Source organism: Nomia melanderi, chromosome 5 (genome assembly GCF_051020985.1).
Source record: "Nomia melanderi isolate GNS246 chromosome 5, iyNomMela1, whole genome shotgun sequence".
Lineage (NCBI taxonomy): Eukaryota > Metazoa > Arthropoda > Insecta > Hymenoptera > Halictidae > Nomia > Nomia melanderi.
This window is the reverse complement of record NC_135003.1, coordinates 9,733,336-9,755,874: the sequence shown is the minus strand read 5'-3', so window position 1 is coordinate 9,755,874 and position 22,539 is coordinate 9,733,336. Positions and strand designations below refer to the sequence as shown.

The following is a 22,539-nucleotide window of genomic DNA, read 5'->3' as shown; positions in this document are numbered from 1 at the left end:
CATTTATCACTCCAAGTGAAATACTCAGAATTCAATTCTGACTGAAATTCGACTTCGCACAACGTACTCGAATATTACTTTACATAGATTTCAACACTGTCCAGTTCATACAAAATCTACAATAAAAATTCGGATACATTTCTATCAAGATATTCTATTTTTATTCGCAACACAACACTAGAACCATCAATCGAATCAAATCGACACATTTCAGAATCTTCGTTTTGCAAGTATAGAACCAACGAAGACACTTTTTCAAGACATGGTAAAATAAGCTTGTCCATTTCTACAGTTACAAAAGTAAGAAATGTATTCTTCCCATTTGTATATAAAAAGTTTCAAATAAGTCACTGTAATTACCCGGTCATGATAGTCGTTAATCATTTAAATATGCGAAAGTCACATATATTCTCCAAACAGGTATTACAAACTTCGCCATACTAACATATCCAAAATATATGTCCACAGCCATTAACATGTCCTCGAAGGATCGTAGCTAAAAACCCATACTTGTTAAGAGCCCACCAAAGCGTGAATGGTGGCCCGCAGCTCGGAGAGGAGACCTCGGTTCAATTTAATTGAGAACAAACTTCCACCCTGTTCCACGACTGTCGCAGGCTTTCCACGGGCGAAAGTGTCTGGACCGTGATAAAAGTCCGAGCGGCGCCGCGCCGGGACAATGCGCGGAAGGCGGGCGGTTTCCGGCGAGACGACCGGAAAGATGATTATCGTTTAATGAAAGTCCGGCGTTGTAACTCGACGCGGCGTGTTCCTGCATCATTATAATCGAGTTTGCGCGGCAATACCGGTAAATCACGGGAAACGGCTGGCCGCTGCCATGTGGCCCCCTGACTGGCGATAGAGTCCCTCTCATGGACGAGCCCCGCTGAAAGGGGCGCGGGGGGGTTGGCAAGTCGAATTACGCGAACACTTGGCACCGTTAATGTCTTCGAATCTCGCGGTAACGAGGTTCCGCGTCTTGCGTTCGGCGAACACCGGGAACAATCGGTAAAATTAGTTCACAACCTGGCAAGTTGATGTATGGGAGTTGTTGATGCCAGTTGGTTTTGGGATTGATTAATATTTTGGAAGTGTTCCAAGTTTCGAACGTTTTGCAAAGATGAAATGGACAATAGGAATATGTATGTGTTTCGAGCACATTCCTCTTGGCAAGATTTAGTTATTAGGAAATTAAATCTGGTTTGATACAAGACGCAGGTCTTTGGTATTGGCTAATGAATTTTTTAATTCATGTTGTTCGTTGTAAGAATGAAGGAGGAAGTTGAAGTAAATAAATTTGAACGCAAGAATGGCTAATGTGTGGGTGTATACGTGGAAAGGGAATTGTTCAGTTAGACATAATTCACCATAGTCCCTATTGTAACCGAACGCGGGGTGGCAATAATTGCCAAGCCTGCGTTCGCTGGCTCCTAGAGAATTGATCAAGTTCTCGTGTTTCCGTTCGCCGAGCCGAGCCACTTCTTTCAGCGACAGAAAACATTCTCGGCGAACCATTAATCTCGTTTCGGGTGAATTGAGTCGGATCGCGGGTATTTTTCAACGGCGAACACGTCTCCCGCAAGATGTATTGTTACAAGGCGGTTCGTGGTTGTTAAATGTCGCCAATACTTCAGCGATAAATTGGAAAAACGGACGAATCGGTTTTTCTCTTCCCATGGCGGAAACACTCTTCGTAAAAGATTGGTTTTGTCGCTGCGATTATTATAGATGAAATTTATCGTTCTTCATATCGTCGCGTTGAAAACATTGGAAACTGATCACTTCGAATTAAAAGTTAGAGAGTAAAAGGCGAAGGGAATAAGCGACCATAAAATATTTCTATCTTTTTTCTTTATATCTATGGAGATATGAATAATAAGTGAAAATTCATGAGAATAAAACTTTACGTTCGCGTTCAACTTTGAGTAAGAAGAATGAAAGTATGTCTGAGCGTTCGTCTGTATCTACTTAAGAGTGGAAACTGAGTGCCTCTCAAGTGTCTGGGATATAACGTACCTGAACTACTTGAATTCCTGATAAACTCGTGGTAATACTATTTTCTTTATACTTTTCTGTTTCTGGCCTTCGCAAAGTAAGAACTTTTGCACTGAACAGTATAAACAAAAATGCTAAAGAATAAAACAGTCGGTATTATACGATTTTCACGAGTACACGTCTATTCTAATTTATAATCAGTTCTGTTCAAACCTTGCTGAATAAACATTGGATACGAGTCGTAAAAGAAGCAATGCTTAATATATCAATTACACAAGTAACAAATAAAGATAAATTGTAACTGTTGTTGAAAAATTTATGAAAAAATTCCTATCTTCCTATCTCAAAAGTAATGACTGAGTAACCACAGGTAGCTAAAGTGTCAAATAAACATGTCAAGACTTCTTTTACAGTAACTGCTATCTTAACATTCTTGTATCTCTTAGATTTAACAAAATTATTCAACATGTCATCGAGAAAATCAATTTTTAAATACACATAAAAAACAGAAAACGTATTAACACTATTTCTACCGAAGGTCTCAACAGACACCTTTCGAAACTATAACTTAAAATTAATTTCTCAGTCTAATAATTTTTCCTCGATGGAATTGTGGACATTTCCTATGCTTAATTGTATAATCGTTATTGGAAAAGTCGAGAAGTCAATTCAGAATATACGACTAAATCTGGAAAACAAAGATAAAAGTTAACATTTCAAAAGGTGTCTTTTGGGCTTCTCAATGATTATAATAGATCTATCAAAAAGAAATTTCCACTATTTACCATCGAAAAGATGTGTCATTATATTCTTCAACACAGTAATCCTAAGAAACTTACTTAACTATATTATGTTAAACAACATGGTTTATTCATTTACAATTATAATTTTTGTTTCCATTGTAAACTTCCTGAAAAACTCCTCAGCTGTTAGCCATTAATCTTTAAAAGATCACTAAATAATCGCCGGTAGGTGTGCCAAGCGTTTACAGGCAAACCACGAGGAAGCAATAACAATCTGGTCGCTGTCGAGAGATCTCAGGTGGAAGAATCGTGAGTGTGGAGACGGGCCAGTGTTCACGCAGCCACGAGTCGACACCGGCGTGCGTAATAATTTCGGCGTACGATAATGGCGCCGGCACACAAAGGCACGCCATCGCCGCAGGGGCGGCTTTAACACCCGCCCCACGCGATTCAATAATATATTCGCGGATACCTGTTTACCTTAGCCACCGTCTGCGTTTGCACAGCTCACGCGTGCGTAAACGTGCGTGCCCCTCTATCACACGGGTCCGATCTAACGTGTAAACAATAATTACTCGACGCTAGTACACCGGCCACCACCGGCCACCAAGATTTCCTTTTGAGCGAAACGTTCGACGAAGTCTGAAACGATCGCGTGTCGTCGCTTCAGCGCAGAAATCGTTCCCCGCATACTACCTCAACGTGGTTTCGTGTTTCTTTCATTCACGGTATTATATTTTCGGTATCCTTAGTGTTCAACGGAATCGCGAAGTTTCGATTTTATAAAATTAAAAGGTTCCGAAGTTGCGAGTTAATAAAACTAAACGAACTGCAAGATTGCAAAGCCGCAAGGTTTAGAATTCAGAAGTTTTATGTTGCATAGTTGCGGACTTTCAAGGATACAAAGTTGCAAAGATACAAAGTTATAAAGTTACGAAACTGCGAGAGTGTAAAGTTCTCAAAATACAAAATTACCAAGTTACCAAAATTTTTATTTCTCTTTAATACAATTTCCCATTTACCGAGATGCCACTATTACGTAAATTATTATTGCTAAATTCTCTAAATGTAAAATAAACGTCTCATAATACAATGCTTGTCGAGTAACGTTATACATAATGAACGGAGCAAGAAAACGAATGTCCGTGATCTAGTTTCGCCGAGGAACGATCGAAGTCGCCGAGGTGGTTTCCAATCAGACAGAAGCCTCATTGTTTCTTAGAACCGTAGAAGTGCCATAATTTGTTCGCGACTGGCGGAAAGTGACTGAAATATAGGGTAAAGCGTCTCGCAATGCGGTTGTACGGATTGCATTGGGGCGACGCGCCCGCGACAACCAAAGTCAAACGCGGGTTGTGGGCCGAGGGTGGCCGCAGAGTCTTTTCTCAGAAGGCGACAATAAAGGTTGACAGCGGACATGACACGACGGAGACCGGTGACACGATAATGGCTGGTTTATTAAACGGGGCCGTGCTTTCGTCTGACACGCAGCTGGCTCAAGGTAAACCCTACTTTCAGCGACAAAAGCTGTTCCATTTTTATGTTTGCTGCGGGGGAGACTTCTTTCGCCTTTCCATAACAATGACCTTTTAATCCTTCATGGCCGAATGTTGTCTATGATCAGACATCATACCTCCTTTACAGTATTTAAGATAATTGTTACAACAGACAAGCAATTTTTCAGTTTAAAACATAGTTACACTAACATATATTCCTATCAATTAAACGAATGTCAGTTTTTAATTCATAATTGGACTGTGAATCTATAAGTAATTTGCAATTTTTATAGAATGGTACAAAGACAAAATCCTATGCGTATTATACGTTTCGCATGTTTAAATTAATTGGTTGAAAGAGAATGTAGATTAATTTAGATTACTCTCCTTCGTAAACATTGCACGTAAAATGGTGTATATTTCAATGGAACAAGTATGATCTAGTTCATATGAACTGACAGTTTTTTCAACGATTCTCGGTTCACAGGATCAGTTACAGCTCGTGCGATGTCCGCTGCGGTGCGGCCGCGATCAATTTTACAGGGACGCGAGCACGAAAATTTCACATTTCACGGATCAAACACGTGACGCTCGTGAAATAGAATGTATATTTCCATGGTGCATGGGAATTGATGGTTTATCTTCGTGATGCCGTAGCCCCATCGAAGGGCGATAATAATCGTCCGTTGCTCGCCGGACTGTTTTCCCACAAAGGTTTCGTTTATCGGACGGGATGGCGTGACGTTCGTGGGGTCCTATTATGAGAACCGAAATCTACCCCAATTTTCAATCTACCGAATGCTCGATTATCATCGTTTATGACAGCTTTGATCAAATGGCAACGATAACGCCGGTGAATCGATGTCATCCCATCGGACTTGTTAACGATCTGCGCGACGAATTTGCCTTCGAAACGTCGGAAATGAAATTTCCTTTCGTACGCTGAAATTAAAACAATAAACCTTGTCATCAAACAGTTTACGCTCCTCTCAAAACATTTTCTCCCATACTATATTCTCTTTGCTCTTCGAATTATTTCACTTTCATCTAAAATACCGTATCCTTACTATCACCGTCGCGAATTTCCACGTTAAGCTACTTGTGAATCTCGTTAAGAAACTTGTGAAAAAAGTGAATCAAAGTCGACGAAAAATATTTGAAACACAACGTCCAACGGGAAGCTAAAAATCCGTTAAATCGGCGGATTCGGTGAATCTGGCGTTAGCAGTGCGGCGATTGAAAGAAAATGCACGGGCAAAAGTTCGATTTTTTCGACCCTCCGGCCCAGAGGACCCCTTCAATCAACGCGGAAAACCGATTCATCGGATCCGTGAACGATAACCGTCGATTACATTTTCGTGGACGTTGAGCGCAAACACACGCGCCGGCGAGTGCGTCGGTGTTTACGAGAGCGCAGCGACGACAAAAGGAGACGAGAGTACGAAAGGGCGCAGGGAAACAGAGTAGGGCCACGGTCGCCGGTCATAAAACCTGTAATAAACGGTGCCGTGTATCTGGCTAATACAATGCGATGGTAACCGTGCTTAACAGGCACTCGTAAAACTGTATTCGGTAAAATAAATTGAACGGCGCTGCGCTGCGGCGCGGCGGCCGTCATAGAGCGGTATGGCGGCGGCTCGATCCTGCGAAACGCAATAACGCCGAACGTGTCCCGGGAATAGAACAATGCCGGGCCAAGCCGAACGAATACGAACCACGACCGAAACTTCCACCCGGCTATTAAACCCGTTTTTACAATAGCATCGTACGCCGCCGTTCAATCACGCATTGTTTCCACGATCTTGGGGAAAATTGTTCTATGAAATATTTCGGCCGCGCATTTGATACTTTAACGAACGAAATCACGGTCGTTGAATTCGTTTTCGCGTTGGTTTCATGAATTTTAAGCTAACGGCAGTTTCAATTGTTAAAATATTCTATTTTATTGCGTCGGATTGTCACGATTGTGTAATGCGTTGTGCAGTGATTGTCGTGTTATTGATATACGAGATTTTTAAAATGCAGTCATAGTAATTGTGTTATACGGAAATTTATTGCGAATAATTTTTGTTTCATTACGCATTGTTCCTTGGTCTCTGGAAAAATTCTTCTATGAAACGTTTCGGACGTGAATTTGATGCTTTAACAAACGAAATCATGGTCTTCAAAATTGTTTTTACGCTGGTTTCTTAATCTTGAAGTTAACGGAATATTCAATTGTTAAAATATTTTATTACATTCGATGTAATGATTTTGTAATGTATTGAGTATCGATTGTCATGTGTTATCGATATAGTTGTTTAAGATGTAACAATGGTAATTGTGTTGAAAGAGATTCGAACTATATTCTAATCAATTTATATTCGAATTTCGTTACGTATTATTTTATAAAGATTTGAAACGTGGTTTGAGGGGGGCGCAGGGCGTCGTTCAGTGATACTTTAACGACGCACGCGTGGCGCGTCATATTTTACGGTATAACTGCGCGGAGGATTCGCAATTACGCGGAAAAATGAAAAGTGTTGGGAGGAAATGGCAGCTAATTGGACGTTAATGGCAGCCGACACGCGGACGGGCCATAATTTCGTGGCAATTTTCGATCGTTACCATCGAAATTCCCATTTCCATCCGTGGACTTTGGAATTGAATAATTTTCACCGATCATTTCCGTGTTCGCGCGCGACGTTGCTGCTCTAATCCGGCCACTCACGGAATCGGAAATAATTCGTCCTCCTTCCAGCGCTGATGGGAATCCTGGACTGCAATTTGCTCCGCGAACTTTCGATTTTCACCCGTCATTTCGACAATAACTTCGCCACATTTCTATATACCGCGTTCCTCGTTTTACGATTGACTGTAAAGTCACCATTCTACTCTACGTGTACATACTGATGTCCAAAAATGCACGTGTAAAGGTTTTTACGTCTGTCTGAACGGGGAACTAGTTTCATCCTATTTATAACTCTCATTAATCCATTACATTCGAAAGTTTCTCCGCTGTACACATTCATTAATTTTTAACGATTAAAATGTTTAAATACTGATTAAACCACTGATCCTATTAAACACAGCTCACACAAATCAATGGATAAAACTATTTTATTTCAATATTCCATATTCAGTCACGTTATACCAAAGGTATCCAACGAATATTGAATTTCATAATTTCGCTATATCAAAGCAAACGGTGACTACTAATGTAACTACCTTTAAAAACACGTCTGTAACATACCAACCCAAAAAACAGATCTTCAATCTTCTCCACTCAAAATCTCTTCAACGTGTGTACAGATTTAACACTAGACCACCGAACAGTTAAATTGACTTTTTGAAATTTCTTTATAGAAATTCCAAGAGTATCTATTGAGACTAATTGATTTACGATTCAGTTTTCGTATTGACAAATCAATTTCTATAATAATTTTTCAGAGAAACGTCTGTTATCTTTTTAACAATTACAAAAAGAAGACATCGGGAACGGGTCATTTTGACCTGTCTGGTAGTTTCAGTGTTAATTGAAACTCAATAACAACACATGCAATATTCTTCTCTTAACATCAGCATTCCTGTTTTATCTCTATCGTAGTGTATCAGCCAATCAACAAAATCAATTTCTCCCTCGTCCTATTCTCGGAACGAACGCTATAGGAAGAGTAACTCCCACAATGATCCGTACTCCAGTCATGAACTTATCGAACGAGCAAGCACAGCGCGGAGGGAACGAGGGAAAGAAATCGATCGGCCGCTTCGTCATCGCGCGTTCGTTGTCCTCCGGCGCGGACGTGTCGCAGCGAGCCACCCGCGACGGGCGACCCGCGGCGTTTTAAAATCGTGAGCAAACATCGCGCCCTGCCACGCCAGCGGAAATTACCTAACAGCCTGTTAAGCGCGCTCGCCGGCGCGTGATTCTCAGCCGGTTTAGCGGACGAGAGGCGTCTGCTGCCGGAAGGTCCGGGGTTTTGTGTCTCTGGGCCGGCGACGACGGTCCTCCGCTCGATTAAACGCAGGATCCTTCGTCCTCCGCGCAGAAATTAAACATTCCAAGCCCGCGCGGCGGCGTTTATCCTTTTTTTACGAGGGCAACGTTACTGTCACGCCGACCAGAAACGAAATTGTATTTTCCATTCTCGGCCTGGCAACGCGACCTCGCGCGCGACGAGTGGACCCATTAACAACGCTCGGGAACAATGACTGCTAAATAGGCGTCCTAAGAGGGAGCTTGTGACGCGATTGTTAACGCGTTCACCGCCGCGCGTGTTTCCGCGTTTCGCGAGTGTCATTCGTTTTATTCGCGATGGAGGTAAATGTAATTAGCCCCTTCGGAGTGGATGTTGGCAGAGTGATGGTATCAGCTCTTCGCGTTTGAAGATTTTAGCATTAAATTGAACCCCTTGCGATATATCTTTCTTAAAGATGGTTTTGCTGCGATATTGATCTATTTACGCGTCGATAGACTTGTTGCATTGTATATGCTACACTGATCTGGAATGTATCAGTGTACACTAAATTATGAATAAACTAAAGGAATGTACTGAAAGTAAGATTCTTCGCGCGAGAGTCTATCGAATCTTTGAATTGGTCGTCAGCGCAAGAGGTTAAAATGTTAAAAATGTGGGTAACATTTGGAGTTGATAAGAAAGCGAGAGATAAGAAGTATTTGTACAGCTAAACGAAGTATTTGACTAACGAGAATTCGTTAAGTTAATCGTTCCAGTTAAATATTTACACGAAACAGATCGAGCAAACAGCATGCAACTTCGACGGAGGCGAAAGGTGGTGAAACGCTACGAAGAAGAACAAAGCAAGGACAAAGCTCTAACCGTGCGTAACGGCAAAGGGAGAAAATCCGCGAACGTTTGCCAAACATCTCCGACCTTCAACGTAACGAGAGAGAACCAACGAAGAGCAGATAGCGTAAAAAAGGGGATGAAGGTGGAAGAACAGCAGACAGTGAGCCAAGGTAAAAACGCGGCGAAGAAAATGGGCGGCGAGTGAAATCTAGCGAAACAAAGGAGAAAGAGTTGAAACAGAGACTATGCAGACGAGCAGGCCGCAAAGAAAGGACTGGAATAAGCGCGAAGAGGTGTAAGGTAGAATGGGAAAGAATAGTTTAAAGCAGATGTTCTTAAGCGGTGTTCCGTGGGCTTGTTACAAGTGTTTCGGGGAATTATGGGATCTCGCAAATATAACTTTTATACATATAACACATTTGAAATGATTCGTTCCTTTCTAATTCATACATTTCACACCGCATATAAACCCGAATGAAAAATATATTAGGGTATATTAATAATTAAATATTATTGTTAAATACGTGTCATCAGTGATTTTAGATTTCCCTACATCTTTCTAGCAACCAAAAATATTCCATGACTTTAAAAAGATTAATACCAACTGGTGTACAAGGTGGGTACTGAAAAAAGTAATTTTTGTATATCGATGAGTATACTCAAGACGTGAAAATATTAATTACCTTCAGCTATAAACATCGAAAATGTTGTATCCCTTCAAAGGTGCGCTTCCATTGAAATGGAAATTACGGATTAAAATCCTTTATGCTCGAAAGTTCTCCACTAGTAACATTTTCAACATTTTCAACGAAGCTATCTTATTTCAATATTCCACGTATCGATGCATCACAGATGATATCTTCTTTTTGCAATTATTAAAATGATAAAAATTATTTAAAAAATTGATTTAGCAATACCCAAACTGAATTGTAAATCAATTAAATTCTCAATAGATGCACTTTCGGAGTTTTTATAGAGGAGTTTCAAGAAGTCGCTTTAATTGCTCGGTAGTTCCAGTGCTAATATTATATACAAGAGTTTATAACTTCGCTGTATCGAAGTCAAGTGAGCTCTCGAGTCTAAAGAATTAAAATCCTTTATTTGCCAGTGCAATTGAAAACAACCGGCGGCGAGTATACTCGTCAAACAGCGCTATAGAGCTAAGCGACCGTTGCAGCTGTTGCATCGCGTTGTTTCGTGGATTCGCCGCGTCGCGCCGGCGTGCTCAACATTTACGGGACGCGATCGAAAGTCGAAAGTTTGTCGACGCAATTATGGGCCCGAATGTGCATTAACGCGGCCGTGGAATGAAGATCGAAATGTGCACGCGGGTCGAAGCCCCTTTTCCCGCACGCGCGCGATGACATTTCGTGCAGCCCGTTCATAAATTGCGGCGGTGCGGCCCGGTCGCGCACACGGTCCGCGTACTTAGCCCGAGAAATTACGGAAATTAATTATCGTTGATTCACGCGTACCGCGACTTCGCTGCGCGAGCCTCGCCGCGTATATTATGTCGTTCTCGCTGTTTTAAACACTCGTATCCGGGAATATTAGGATTGTCGAGGAGTTTCGGCTCGTATTTCCGTTTTCGCCGCGATAGAGGATTTTGACTTGGAAATGTCGGCTGAGTACTAGTACCTCGATTCGTTGATAGCGCGAACTGCACTTCGGGAATGAAAAACACTGTGTACGATTGGTCCGACTGGTTTTCCTTTGGATTACTGGGATTATTTGTCACTGTGGCAGGAATTTTTGGGTTATTTTTTAAAATGAACACTGGATTTCATTTAATAACATTTGTTTATGAAGGTTTGAAGAAAATGTGTTATATTGTACATCGTATGGAAGGAATGATGTAGATTTCATATACCAGGTATTTGTTTCATATTAGTTGCTCAATGAATTGGCAAGCGAATGAACGATGAAACGGAATAAAAGTAATTCAGGTATTATGTGCCAGGGCTTAAAACAGTCGCTTTATCGGGGATTCACTTATTTTCGTTTCTAGATGCAGTAGTTCCATAAATTTTAATTATTCGTGTGATTAATCACGAGTTAAATTATAAATTAGCCCCAGTGCATCGCGGAATCAGCTAAGCGCCCGCCGATGCGAACGAATGCAATGACAGTAGAATTAAATTAATATCTGATTTCGTGAATAATTAATGCTTTCTAAATACGCACGTTTGATTGGGCTGAATATCGTTCGATTGGGTTGATATCACGTCGCACGCATACGTGATTTAATGCAAGTAAATACTAACTAGCCCTTCTAAAGCTTCGATGCCACAGAAATCTCCGAACATTAATCTACACTGTAAAAAGCAAGTTTGACAAATAAAATGAAGCGTATCTAAAAAGTACAAAAAACAGCCAAACAGAAGGACGAATATTTAACAATTTCACGTCCGAACATCAAAACAGAAGTATACTCGACAACTGAATAATAAAATCAATGAAAAATATCCCGGGGTGACGAAAAAAATGACTAATTCCAAACTTATTTCTTCCAAGAATCTTAATTCCTTCAAAATAAAACGATAACACCCCTAAATCCTTACTATTACTACTAATACAGCAGTAACATAGTAATATCACTAACACAGCAATATCAATAGTAGCACGTAATAACATACTACCATCATCATGCATGTAATAATAGTGGTAATAAAGATTTATCTAATAACGTCATTACACGTTATGATACTAATACGTTATTACATCTACTATTATGCACTACGGCGTTACTAACATCGCTAGTGGTAACAGTAGTGAAAAGGATTTATGACTGTTACCAATCACAATCTAATCGTAATTACTTTACGCCTTGATCAGTTGCCTCGCAGTGCCGAGAGACTATCAGTTAAGGGGTGAGACAGGCGAGGAAGGACTAACAGGTCGGATACGTGTCGCGTTAACCGATGCGATTATTCATTCAGGACAGAAAACCGTCGGCTGGCATATCCGGCTGGTTGTAATGCATCATGTCGCGTTATATTCTCTAAAACAAAAATGTCCGGCCGGCGTACGACCGGACGCATTCTGGTTGCGTGTTATGCGGGTGCGTGAGCCAGCAGTCGGCTCCCCTCCTTCCTGGAACGAGCCGCGCGAGGAATTCACGCCGTCACTGGATTGATCCTTCAACCCGTTCGAACGGCTTCCCTTTTTTCCTTCTCCTCTACTCCTTTCCCTTGGCTACCGACGGAACGCGTGACGAGGGTAAAGTATGATTAGGATCCATCAGCCAGGATCCGCGGAGGATCGAGTATTTATTTCACCACCCACACGTCGCGTCGCGATTTTTCGCATTTCCCGCGGGAAGCGAGGGTCCTTTTTTCTTTCCGCCGATTTATTAGGGGATGAGGCGAGATTGAATTCCATGGCGGAGAGAACGTGGCTGATTCTCGTGGATATTCGTCCGGGAACGAAGGAAATATGGAATCGGGGATTAGTTTAGGGGATGATTTGAAGTCTGTAAGTAACTTGAAAATTTGATTTATTTCGATAGGAACTCTGTGGAATCGGATTTTTTAAGTTGAATGATATTATTTTGTCTATTGCGAATGTCTGAAATTATGTTATGGAATTAGTGGATATTCTTAGTTATTATACTGGATGAATTGAACGTGAAGAACTTTGAGATGTTTATCAAATTATTTCAGAAAACGATCTCAGTTTCCAACCGTCGCGCAAGGAATATAGTTAAACGGCTTGTAATCGTGTGTAATCGTATGAATTTAAAGGTACCATTAACGTATCGCGAATCGCAGCGCTGGAATCGTATTAATTGCTGATCGTTGAACGTCATCGAAGTGGATGCGCCGTTAAACGGCGTATCGGGGGGAAGCGGAACGCGATGAAATTACAGGTCCGCGGTGATCCGAGTGCACGAAAAGTAGACGGGCAGGCTATAATTTCGTTTAGGGGCGCAATAAAACGGCATAGATTTATCGGATATGACGTCCCGTCGGGATGTTCAGGTGAATTGAGACGCAAACTGGCGGAGGGACGTCGGCTTCCAAAGGGTGGCACCGTTATTGCTGTCTGTAGACTGTCATTTCCGTCGGCGGCACGGCACGTATAACAGTTGTGTAGGGCTGTTATCGACTTTTCACCAGATACCAGTCGCGATTCATCGTAATACGTCTTCCACTTTACGATTTTCGCGAATCTCTGACAGAGGTTTACACACTGCACGGAATGAAAGTACTGTCAAACGTTATGGATGTGTGCGAGATAAAGTGGTATTACATCGAATCCGTCCAGTGCTTTATATGCTCGCCAGGGGTGACTCTGAATTTATTGGTGGAAATAAATTCATAATATAAAATTTCAATATTAAGCCTGATGGAAGATCCTAGTGAAACGCCAGTAAAAGTTTGTCCGCTGAACGCTACACTGTTTTTCCATCAATACTGTTGTATTTACTGTGATTATCAGGCATCAGTTATGAAATATCGTGTACTATTACTTACTATAATTTAGGTATATCAAAATAGTAGACTAAGTAAGTAATCATTATTGGCAGAGCTATTTAAGGTCTGCTAGTTCGAAGACAGACATTTCAAGACTGCGCGAATTGTCAAGTTCAATGGGGACGTTCGACGGTTACGTAAAACAAGGAACCGACGTATGAATAAGTGATGGAGACCGATAACAACGACTACCGAATCGATTAGACTTGATACTGACAACCCTGTAGTTGAAGGACGGGAGACTGGAAATCCTTAGGCAACGGTGATCAATAGCGGGATAATCTGGATTGATAGAGGCAGCTGCGGGCTCTAAGCCTGAATACTTACGACGCTGCATTTGCAGAACAAAATATCGTAGGATTTTTCAGAAAGCGAAAGTATGTCAGAGCACATGTTTAACATGGGCGTCATAAGTTACAGTGAGTGGGGCTCGTTGTTTGGAGAAACTTTCGCGTGAATGAGGAGTGTTTGGGACCGAGGGAACGGTGCTGAATGCATGGACCTGCGTACATCATCAGGGGTTTGCGTGAGATTTCAGATGGTCGAAGTAAAGAGTCTGTGAGAGAGACGGAATGAGGAAGAGAGAGCCAGAGAAACAGAAAAAGGAGAAAGAGTCAGAAAGACAGAAAAAAAGGATAGAGAGCTAGAAAAAACAGATAAAAGAGAGAGAGAGAGAGAGAGAGAGAGCAGGGAAAGAGAGAAAGAAAAAGTGAGAGTGACAAAGAAAACGAGGTCTACAGGTATATAGATAGGATTTTGTGAGTTGTTTTCCTGAGAGAAGATTCTGCGTGAATACCGTGAGCCAGTGAGTCGAATCGTTACAACCTTTTACTTTTGTTTTCGTTAACAAACTCCATCATCCCTTACTCCGTCAGTTCCGTGAACTCGTTACCCCTTTGTCACGTCGCTACATGTGATTCCCAAAAAACAATTTCCGCGACACGCATCATCTAAGATTCCTCACAAATTGGTAAATGAAACCGAAACTCGCGTGAACGAGGTTCGTAGTCCAGTCGCGGATGAACGACTACAAGTTTTCCTGGGGAACATCCGATGTCTGCGCGTGATTCCCGAGTAATTTCAAGTTCTCCCGGCTCCTCTAAGTTCCGAACTGCATTTTAACTAGACCGGGTTCTATTAGACATCTTCATTTGTCAGGTATCGTTGCGCCAGCGTCCCCACGTTAAATGGTTTCATGTTTGTTAAGTGTTTCGGTAATTCCTCGGCCTCCAGGCGCGGGTATCGTTGCACGGCGAAGTTTGCGCCAGGCTGCTCCCCCCTACCCCACGATTGTCATCCCTCAGGCATAGTTCGGACTCGAGTGAAAGGGGTTCGAGTGGGCGGCCGGGAAGCGGGACGAAGACAAATTCCGCGTTCATTTCTGCTCGGTCGAACTTGATTCGCGGTGGAACAGCGCGGGCACGGTAACATTGTTTCGAGAAAAGGGTGCGAGATCGATGTCATGAGTGATTTAATGTCGCGTCTACCGTGGGTTCCTTTGAATTTAGAATTCCCCTTGTCCCTTTCGGTTCCTCGTCCGCTGCGCCGTGAACTTCATCAAACAGATAGTATCTTCTCCGTCAAACGGAGGACTGATGTATTGCGCGTTTAAGTTTCGCACGATACGATTCGCGAGGATAGAAAATTCGACTAGACGACCCGTTTCATGCGTGAACTCTTTGAGTTATGAACCTGAGGCACCGAAGGTGCTCGCGAGAGGGGAAGCACCACTCGCGAAACGAGCTCATGAATAATCCAATCAATATAACGTTATTGTTCGGCATGAGGCCAAAAAGTTTTTTGATAAAATTCAAACTTCCACGATATAATGCATACTATTCCGGTTTCGGAGGGTTATTGGCTGCGGGAAATACGATACTGGTGCCAAATGGGGTCCGCGATAAAAATTCGTTTCCCCGGGGTTGGCATTCAGCAAAAATCGTACGCAGACGTAGTCTTACGTTGTAGGAGGGGGCTGTTTTAAAATATGCGGCATCTTTATCAATGAAATTACGTCGGGGCGCATTCGTTTCTGGATACCGCGGTAAACAAGGTTGGTACCGAAATATTTTCCACGATTATAACTTGGACAATAAACAGTCCATTAAACTTATCAAACTATCAACTGAAACAGACAAGCCAATTCATCAGGAATACTGCGTTTTCCAATAATTTCTCATTCTCGCATTCGTCTAGCTACAAACTCTTACATCCAATTACATAGAAACATCCGTATCGATTTATCATAAACCCTTTCGTCACCTCTAACGCGACAACACTATTCCCACACTAAACACTTGCATTCTGACACTAAACCTGAAACCACTGCAATTGCCAAAGCCAGAAAACTGAACTCAGTATCGACTAAGAACAAACTAGACAAATAATAGCGCAAAGAGTTGCGTTGAAATAAAGTTTTCCGATCATGCTTCTCCAAGTAGACTTCCTTCAGCACAGAGGTTAATAAAATGGATACTTTAAAGCGTGTCCACGGAGAGGGGCACGCTAACCATCATTAACATAACGATTCTGGACGCGACACTCGCGGCCGAACGGCGCGCAAAGGGCATCGGGAAGCGTCTGCATGGCGTCGCGTCGCGTCGCGAGCCACGGGCCCGTGAGAAGCGCATCAGTGCTTTTGTCGTTTCAACGCACAATACGCCGGCGTCTCGTTTCTCGTGGCATTCTGCCATGAGCAACCCCCCGACCCGGCCTCGGCCATGTCCTGCTTCCGAGATGCGTTGGACGTGACTCGTCGCAGTGGCGGCGGAGGGACGTGCAGGACGGGACGAGGACCGCGTTGCTCCGGTTCAACGTGCTCTTTCGCTTGTCTGCGCCGCTGGATACACGCGGATGACACGCCTCGCGTTTTTGTCGCGGCCGAATTTTCGCTCGACAATCCTTTCTGCCTTCCCCTCGGAGTCTCGCTTCCCTAAGTGACTCTGGTGGGGACGCCGCGCGATTTTCGGGGATCAAAACGACTTTCTGGGATCTGGAACTGGCTCTTTTCTAGCCGACGTTTTATAGAAATGAGGTATTCGAACGTTTTACCTTGCAGATCGAGTACTGTGATATGCGTGATGTTAAGATTACGATGGAATCAGTAATTCTGGTTAACATAATTGATAAATAGTTCACATATCTATGCACTCTGCTTTTATAGAAGCATATAAGAGTATATAAGTATATCATAATTATATCATAGTGTATATCAAAAGTATAGCAAAAATGAGTATATCATAAATTTGATAAGCAATAGTAGATATGTTTATAGCTCTAATGATATGTGTACTCGCTTGCGGAAGAATAATGAATTAATTTTCTCTCCAACGTGAGGTTTTAACATTCATAATATATTTCATTGAGGATAGTACCATCGAGGAACCGATAATTTTCGATTATTTTCCGTAACCCACTACTCTAAACGCGTGAAAAAGTACTTCGTAGTCCCCGGCACTGAGTTATAAGCGTATAAATTACAAACTCCGCGGATTCGTAGATAAATAATTGGTTTTTGAGCCCATCAGACTGGCCGATGATTAAAATTTTCGAAATCGGGTGCCCGTGTCACGGGTGCGCGCGATACAATCGCGAGAATGAAATTTTCTCCATTTACGCAACACGCCGCAGCGTTCCAACGGTATATTTTATACAACGCTTAACACCCCATTTAACACGCGGATCGTATAATACGACATGACTAATGAATCGTGGATAATTAAGCCGTTATTTGATTCCGGCGCAATCGCTGCAGCTTGTTCTCCGATACTTTATAACGGACAGTTCCGCCGACTTTTCTTTTTACAATCGCGGCGATCCGCGTTAATAACGCAGAAGCTGTTCCCCGTTCTTCTCTTCTCTTTTCTCCTTTTTTTTCGTTTCCTCCCAGTGGATTTATAGTTACGCGAATGGCAAGAGGGAAAGCGAAGAAATCGATTTCTCTAATCTTCCGCGGCAAGTGTTGGCTACTATACTACTATAAATTCCTGCCAGCCGTTACATCGCGTTACATGCTGCCAGGCGTAAAATAAGGAACCGATAAGAATTGTTAATGGACCGTTTTAGCCCGCTTTTTATTGCGCACGGGTGGTCCAGATATTTGTTATGATCGTTCGAATGACGGCGTCTTCGACTGTTACTGTCACCGAAAATAATATATAAATTATACTGTCAAAGAATACCCGTAATAAATGTATTTACAATCGATATTCTTTGGATACGGAAATGATGCTCTACGTAATCAGATGTAAATTGATTGCAATCTCATAAAAAAGATTGCAGATGATAACGATGGAACTCCATTTAAAGTCACTCTGAATGTCATTTTGAAGGTAATCCTTATTTCTTCTATATTAACATAATTATGATGCCAGATTATGGGCAACATCCAAGAGAACTCGGGTCATTTAATAAATGAAAAAATAATATTAACGAGAAAACGGCGAAGAATTCTCTGTCATCGTAGGATGCACGTATCCTGAAACCGCATGGACTCCTCTCGTCTGTCCTTTTTTCATTCGTAACGGAAGTAATTTAGATATTAAACTTAATTGAGACACTCTATAGATTCATCTTACTTCTCAGAATTATTCGTTTAAACTGCGGAATCGGATAGAGTTGTACGGCGACGTCGTAGCGATCTTTTTGTTCAAACCCCCAGCAAAAACTGCGTCCCGGTTTTGCGTCGTTGAAATCGTGGAACACCGATGAACGCTTCCACCGATCATTAGGAGACGAAGATTTCTTTGTAATTAGTTCCGGTGCGGTAGTCATCGCCGCGATCCATTTCTGAAACGTTGCCCTTTACCGGATCGAACAACCTCTTACGATTTAATGTCGCGGCTCCACCTTCCAATATCCGCTGTAATATATCCGCCGGGTACCATTTTCGACGTCGAGATTTGTCGCCAGTAGAGAGAGCCAATATGGAAGAATTATCGGCGACCTCTTGCCTTCGGGTCACGTGTCACTCGTAAGCACTTTTCGTTCCCATGAATTACCAACGAAAAATCCAGCCAACCCCTAATTGTCTTAACACTTTATCCATTGGACAGCTACTAATAGGTTTTCCAGTGACTTACAGTCTTGCATTAAAAAACGGGCTAAACATTTTTCTTAGCGACAGGCACCGAATAATAGGGAGACTATGTCACTCGATATGATTCACTGATTCATGATTGCCATTATGATTGAAAGTTTAATAAAGCAATTCTTAGGCATCGATTATTAACCCCTTGCACTCATAAGCTCGTCCCTAGGAATATTCAAATTCTTTAAAACTGAGTAATGAGAAAACGTACATAAGTTAAGTAATAAAGCTACATTACTTTAATTATACTCCAAGTATAGATGAGAAAGCTTATTATACGCAACTTGATAATTTCCCTGTATTAAATAAAGTGGCGACTGAAAAACCACCTCTCGAAAGGGTTGATCTTCAATAAATCGTTTAATAAAAACCTGGCGCGATAAAACCGCCTGCAGATCAAAACATCGTTTCTGTCAAACATTCCGGCGAATTCCATCAAACCATCGCGTAACGCGATCGACCGTCAACCCCTAAACACGCGAAACACGCTTACGTCCGCCAACGGCAAACAACCCGACACGCAAAAATACGAAACATCGTTCTTCCACTAACGAGTCCCGCAAACACCGGGGCATCCCCCGACGAAACGTTCAATTAACAAATTCCATTAATCCGACGCGGGAATATTCGATAAACAAAAAGTGAATGTAAACGATAGCCAGCCGGGTCGGTCGGCGCAGACTTTTCACGATTCGCTGCGTTCAATTCTCGCTGCGTCGGATTCGTTGGGAGCGGTTTCGGAGGGGTGAGAGTGTTGTAATCTCGGCTGCCTCGATACTCTGATAATATATCCGCGGGGGTGACCGCCGCCTAGTCGCGATACGTTATTGGAAGAATGCCAATACCGATGATTTACCATGAAACCTGCTAGTTATTGCGTGGGAAACGCGGTCTCATTATTTATACGTTATATCGCGCCGGCACTTTTCCGGGCAGCGTGGTGGGGAAAATAAAGTGCTGTCTGCGGCTCGATGAAATAACCGATTTTCGCGAGCCACCGTCGACCGTCGCGGTGCGGCGAAACAGAGAGAAAAGACCTGGTGTGCAGAGAGAAACCGGGGAAGGAGGAAATCGATGTCGAACAAGCGCCTCGAATTACTGCCGGATGTTTGGCAACCGAGTCGACTTACAGACCCGGTGTGTCTCTTATCCTGCTCGCCGATGGTAAACGTGGACGTCGCGAAATTTTTGCTTAGACGATCGTGGAATATTGGTTTTGGTATTGACTGAGTTCGATTCTGTATGGAAGATCGTACTTTAAAGGTGTTGGCATTGAAGATCGAAGGGGATGATGAAGAATGAGTTGGATATTGTTTGAAATGCTTCGAGTAAATATGTTAAACTTTTAGTTGATAAATTGTTTTTGTTCTAGCACTTTTTTATTTTCATTTATTGGCGTGAAGGGATTCAATGAATTGATTGGAAAGTAGAAAATTTAAGTACATCGATGAATGTGCGTTGGTTGTACTTCAATTGTAAAGTAAGTTTCAAGTGTAATTAGAAAAATGTTGAAATTATTGTACGAAAGCCGAGCAGGTCATGAAAGTGGCATCAATATAAATTTCATTCTCGTTATTTAAAATTTGTGCTGTGTATTTTGCGCGCGGAGCGACACGAACGAAAACGAATATTGTTAATTTTGCTCGGAGACCGTGTAATATTACAAGCTATCGATTTACGCGTTGTTTACTCTTAATTATTGTAAAACGGCGGTAGTCACTGTTAATAGACGCTGAGTAAGCTGAACGCTGAAATTGATGTCATTGGACATTAATTGGGTTTGCGAGTCCCATTATGCGCGATCGGCGAACAAAAATATCCATGTTGAATTTCAATCTTTCCGGGTTCGTATATAATGTGCATATCTCGTCACGCTAACGATCCGAGTGTTTTTACTGTGTATGTGTATAACAGATTTTAATTAAATTGAGGCGTATTGCACAAGTATTGTGGCTGGAGTCGGGAAATTAAAAGAGCGATTGGCACGCCGATGGAATTCGAAATGAATCTGCGCCGGAAGTGGTGCACGCAGTTGCCATTTTGAAGACGGTTTCTTCAACTGTTTCTACATACCCAACTTCCCTTTCAAATGAAGACTACACGAGACATTGATTTTTTAATTGAAAAGCAAAAAACTAAAAGCAATTATAAAAGCTACAATTATTTGACTTCTGATTTTTCAATAAAAATAATTGTATCGTATTTGTTATTAATATAATAATATTTTCCCTTATTCTATGCATAATATTTCAATATCTGCTTATGTAAAATAAACGATAAAATCATAAAAATGGTTCGAATGGTACGTACAGGATATAAATGAATGAATTAATAAGAAAGAACATTTCGACGATTAAATATTGAATGTAGTTATTAAAATCGGGAAATTGAATGAAACAATTTATTTCAACAGACGTAGAATATTGTTTAAAAAATTAAATTATCTACAACAGAAAATGCTACGATATGGATGAAATTTATTTACCTGGCCAACTCTCTCTGAAGGTGATGAACTCTGGAACGTGCTCTCTCGGCTTCAGCCGTAGCCTCGCGAACACGAGCTTCGGCTTCCATTCGTTGTCGTCGTTCACGTTCCACATCTCGTTGCGTAGCTTCTCGCTGTAACAAATTCATGCTCTTGTCAGTTACAATGTCAAACGTTACTTAAATAGATAGACTGCAGATATTTATGCATTTATATAAAATAAAAACATAAGAGACGCGATACAATATAAAGGTAAATGAAATTTAACATCATTTTCACTTCAGTGTTAATTGCAATTTCACTTCCAATATAAATTCAACAATTAATACCTCTATACATATGAAATTTAATTAACATCGAATACAGAAACTAATTTACGTCGCGTATATAAAATCCGCAACAATTATCTAAAATATTACATTCCTCCATACATCCACTCACGCAAGATCATCGAATAAATTGCCGAATAGACTGTAGATACCTCTCGATTCGATATGAAGGTAAATATAATTAAATTCAATATCATTTCCACTCCAATATTCGTTTTAATTTAATTTCAATATAAATTCAATAGTAAATATCCATATATACACGCGAAAATCTATTAACATCGAGTGCAGCAACCAATTCTCTTCGAGTACATAAGATTCATATCAATCTCGCAAAAACAATTTCCATCGTTCTCACAATACAATCACGTTCTCATTGAACCTCAGAATTGGATAAATAAATTCATCAATAGACAGCAGGTATATATGTAATTCCCTTGAAATATACAAGAATCCGTTTCAATTTTCCACAAAAATATTCCCCCGCGCGTTTACTCCAGATCATCGAATCCCCGTTGAACCAGTTTTCCCTAACGTCATTTAGGCTCGTCCCACTACCCTCCATTGCGAAGTAACCGTCGCGCCCCATTTTCTTCGATTCACATGCAAATTTCTATCTGTTCAAGATCACTGAACTCCTCCCCCCGAGCGTTCCACCCGCACGCCCGTGCCCCGATAATTTTCAACGGTTCTTCCGGTGCATCGCGCGGACCGCGTGCGGAAATATTTTTTTTTATCGGGACAACGTCGACGCTTTTCGACTCTGATGAGCATAAGCGGCCGGGTTTTATTGCCACCCTGGAGCAGCATCCAGCGGAACGCGAAATGAATCGTAAAAAGAGAAAAACGGGGAGAGGGGCGAGGGCGGTGGTGGGGGCCAACTTAACGAGCAAATAAAACTTCGGTTAGGACTGTTCCAGGCAAATACGCTCTATTTACGATTCGCTTTCCCGTTAGGATAACGCTGATCTGCAGCGATAACCGAGGCTCCTTTGCTTGCCCGGGCTTCCGGCCGCGTCCGTTTCGTTCAGCCGCGATTCCACTCCGGAATCACCACCGCGAATTTTATGTTCGGCCACCGAGCGTCGAGTTTTCTGCGTTCAAATTAGAGGGAACAGCACGAAACGAAGGACCGGA

The 22,539-nt window shown here is 41.9% G+C and overlaps 1 protein-coding gene across 15 annotated transcripts in view; it reads right to left on the bottom strand.

The window, feature by feature from the left end:
* LOC116430874 (uncharacterized) overlaps positions 1 to 22,539 on the bottom strand; it is a 375,145-nt gene that overhangs the window by 18,825 nt on the left and 333,781 nt on the right. For all 15 annotated transcript variants that reach the window (XR_012998703.1, XR_012998704.1, XM_076368027.1 and 12 more), the window contains one exon: positions 21,074 to 21,207. Coding sequence is in view for 13 of the 15 variants with exons in the window: in XM_076368027.1 (XP_076224142.1) it covers positions 21,074 to 21,207 (134 nt within the window). In the remaining 2 variants the exon portion in view is untranslated. The remainder of the gene's footprint in view (positions 1 to 21,073; positions 21,208 to 22,539) is intronic.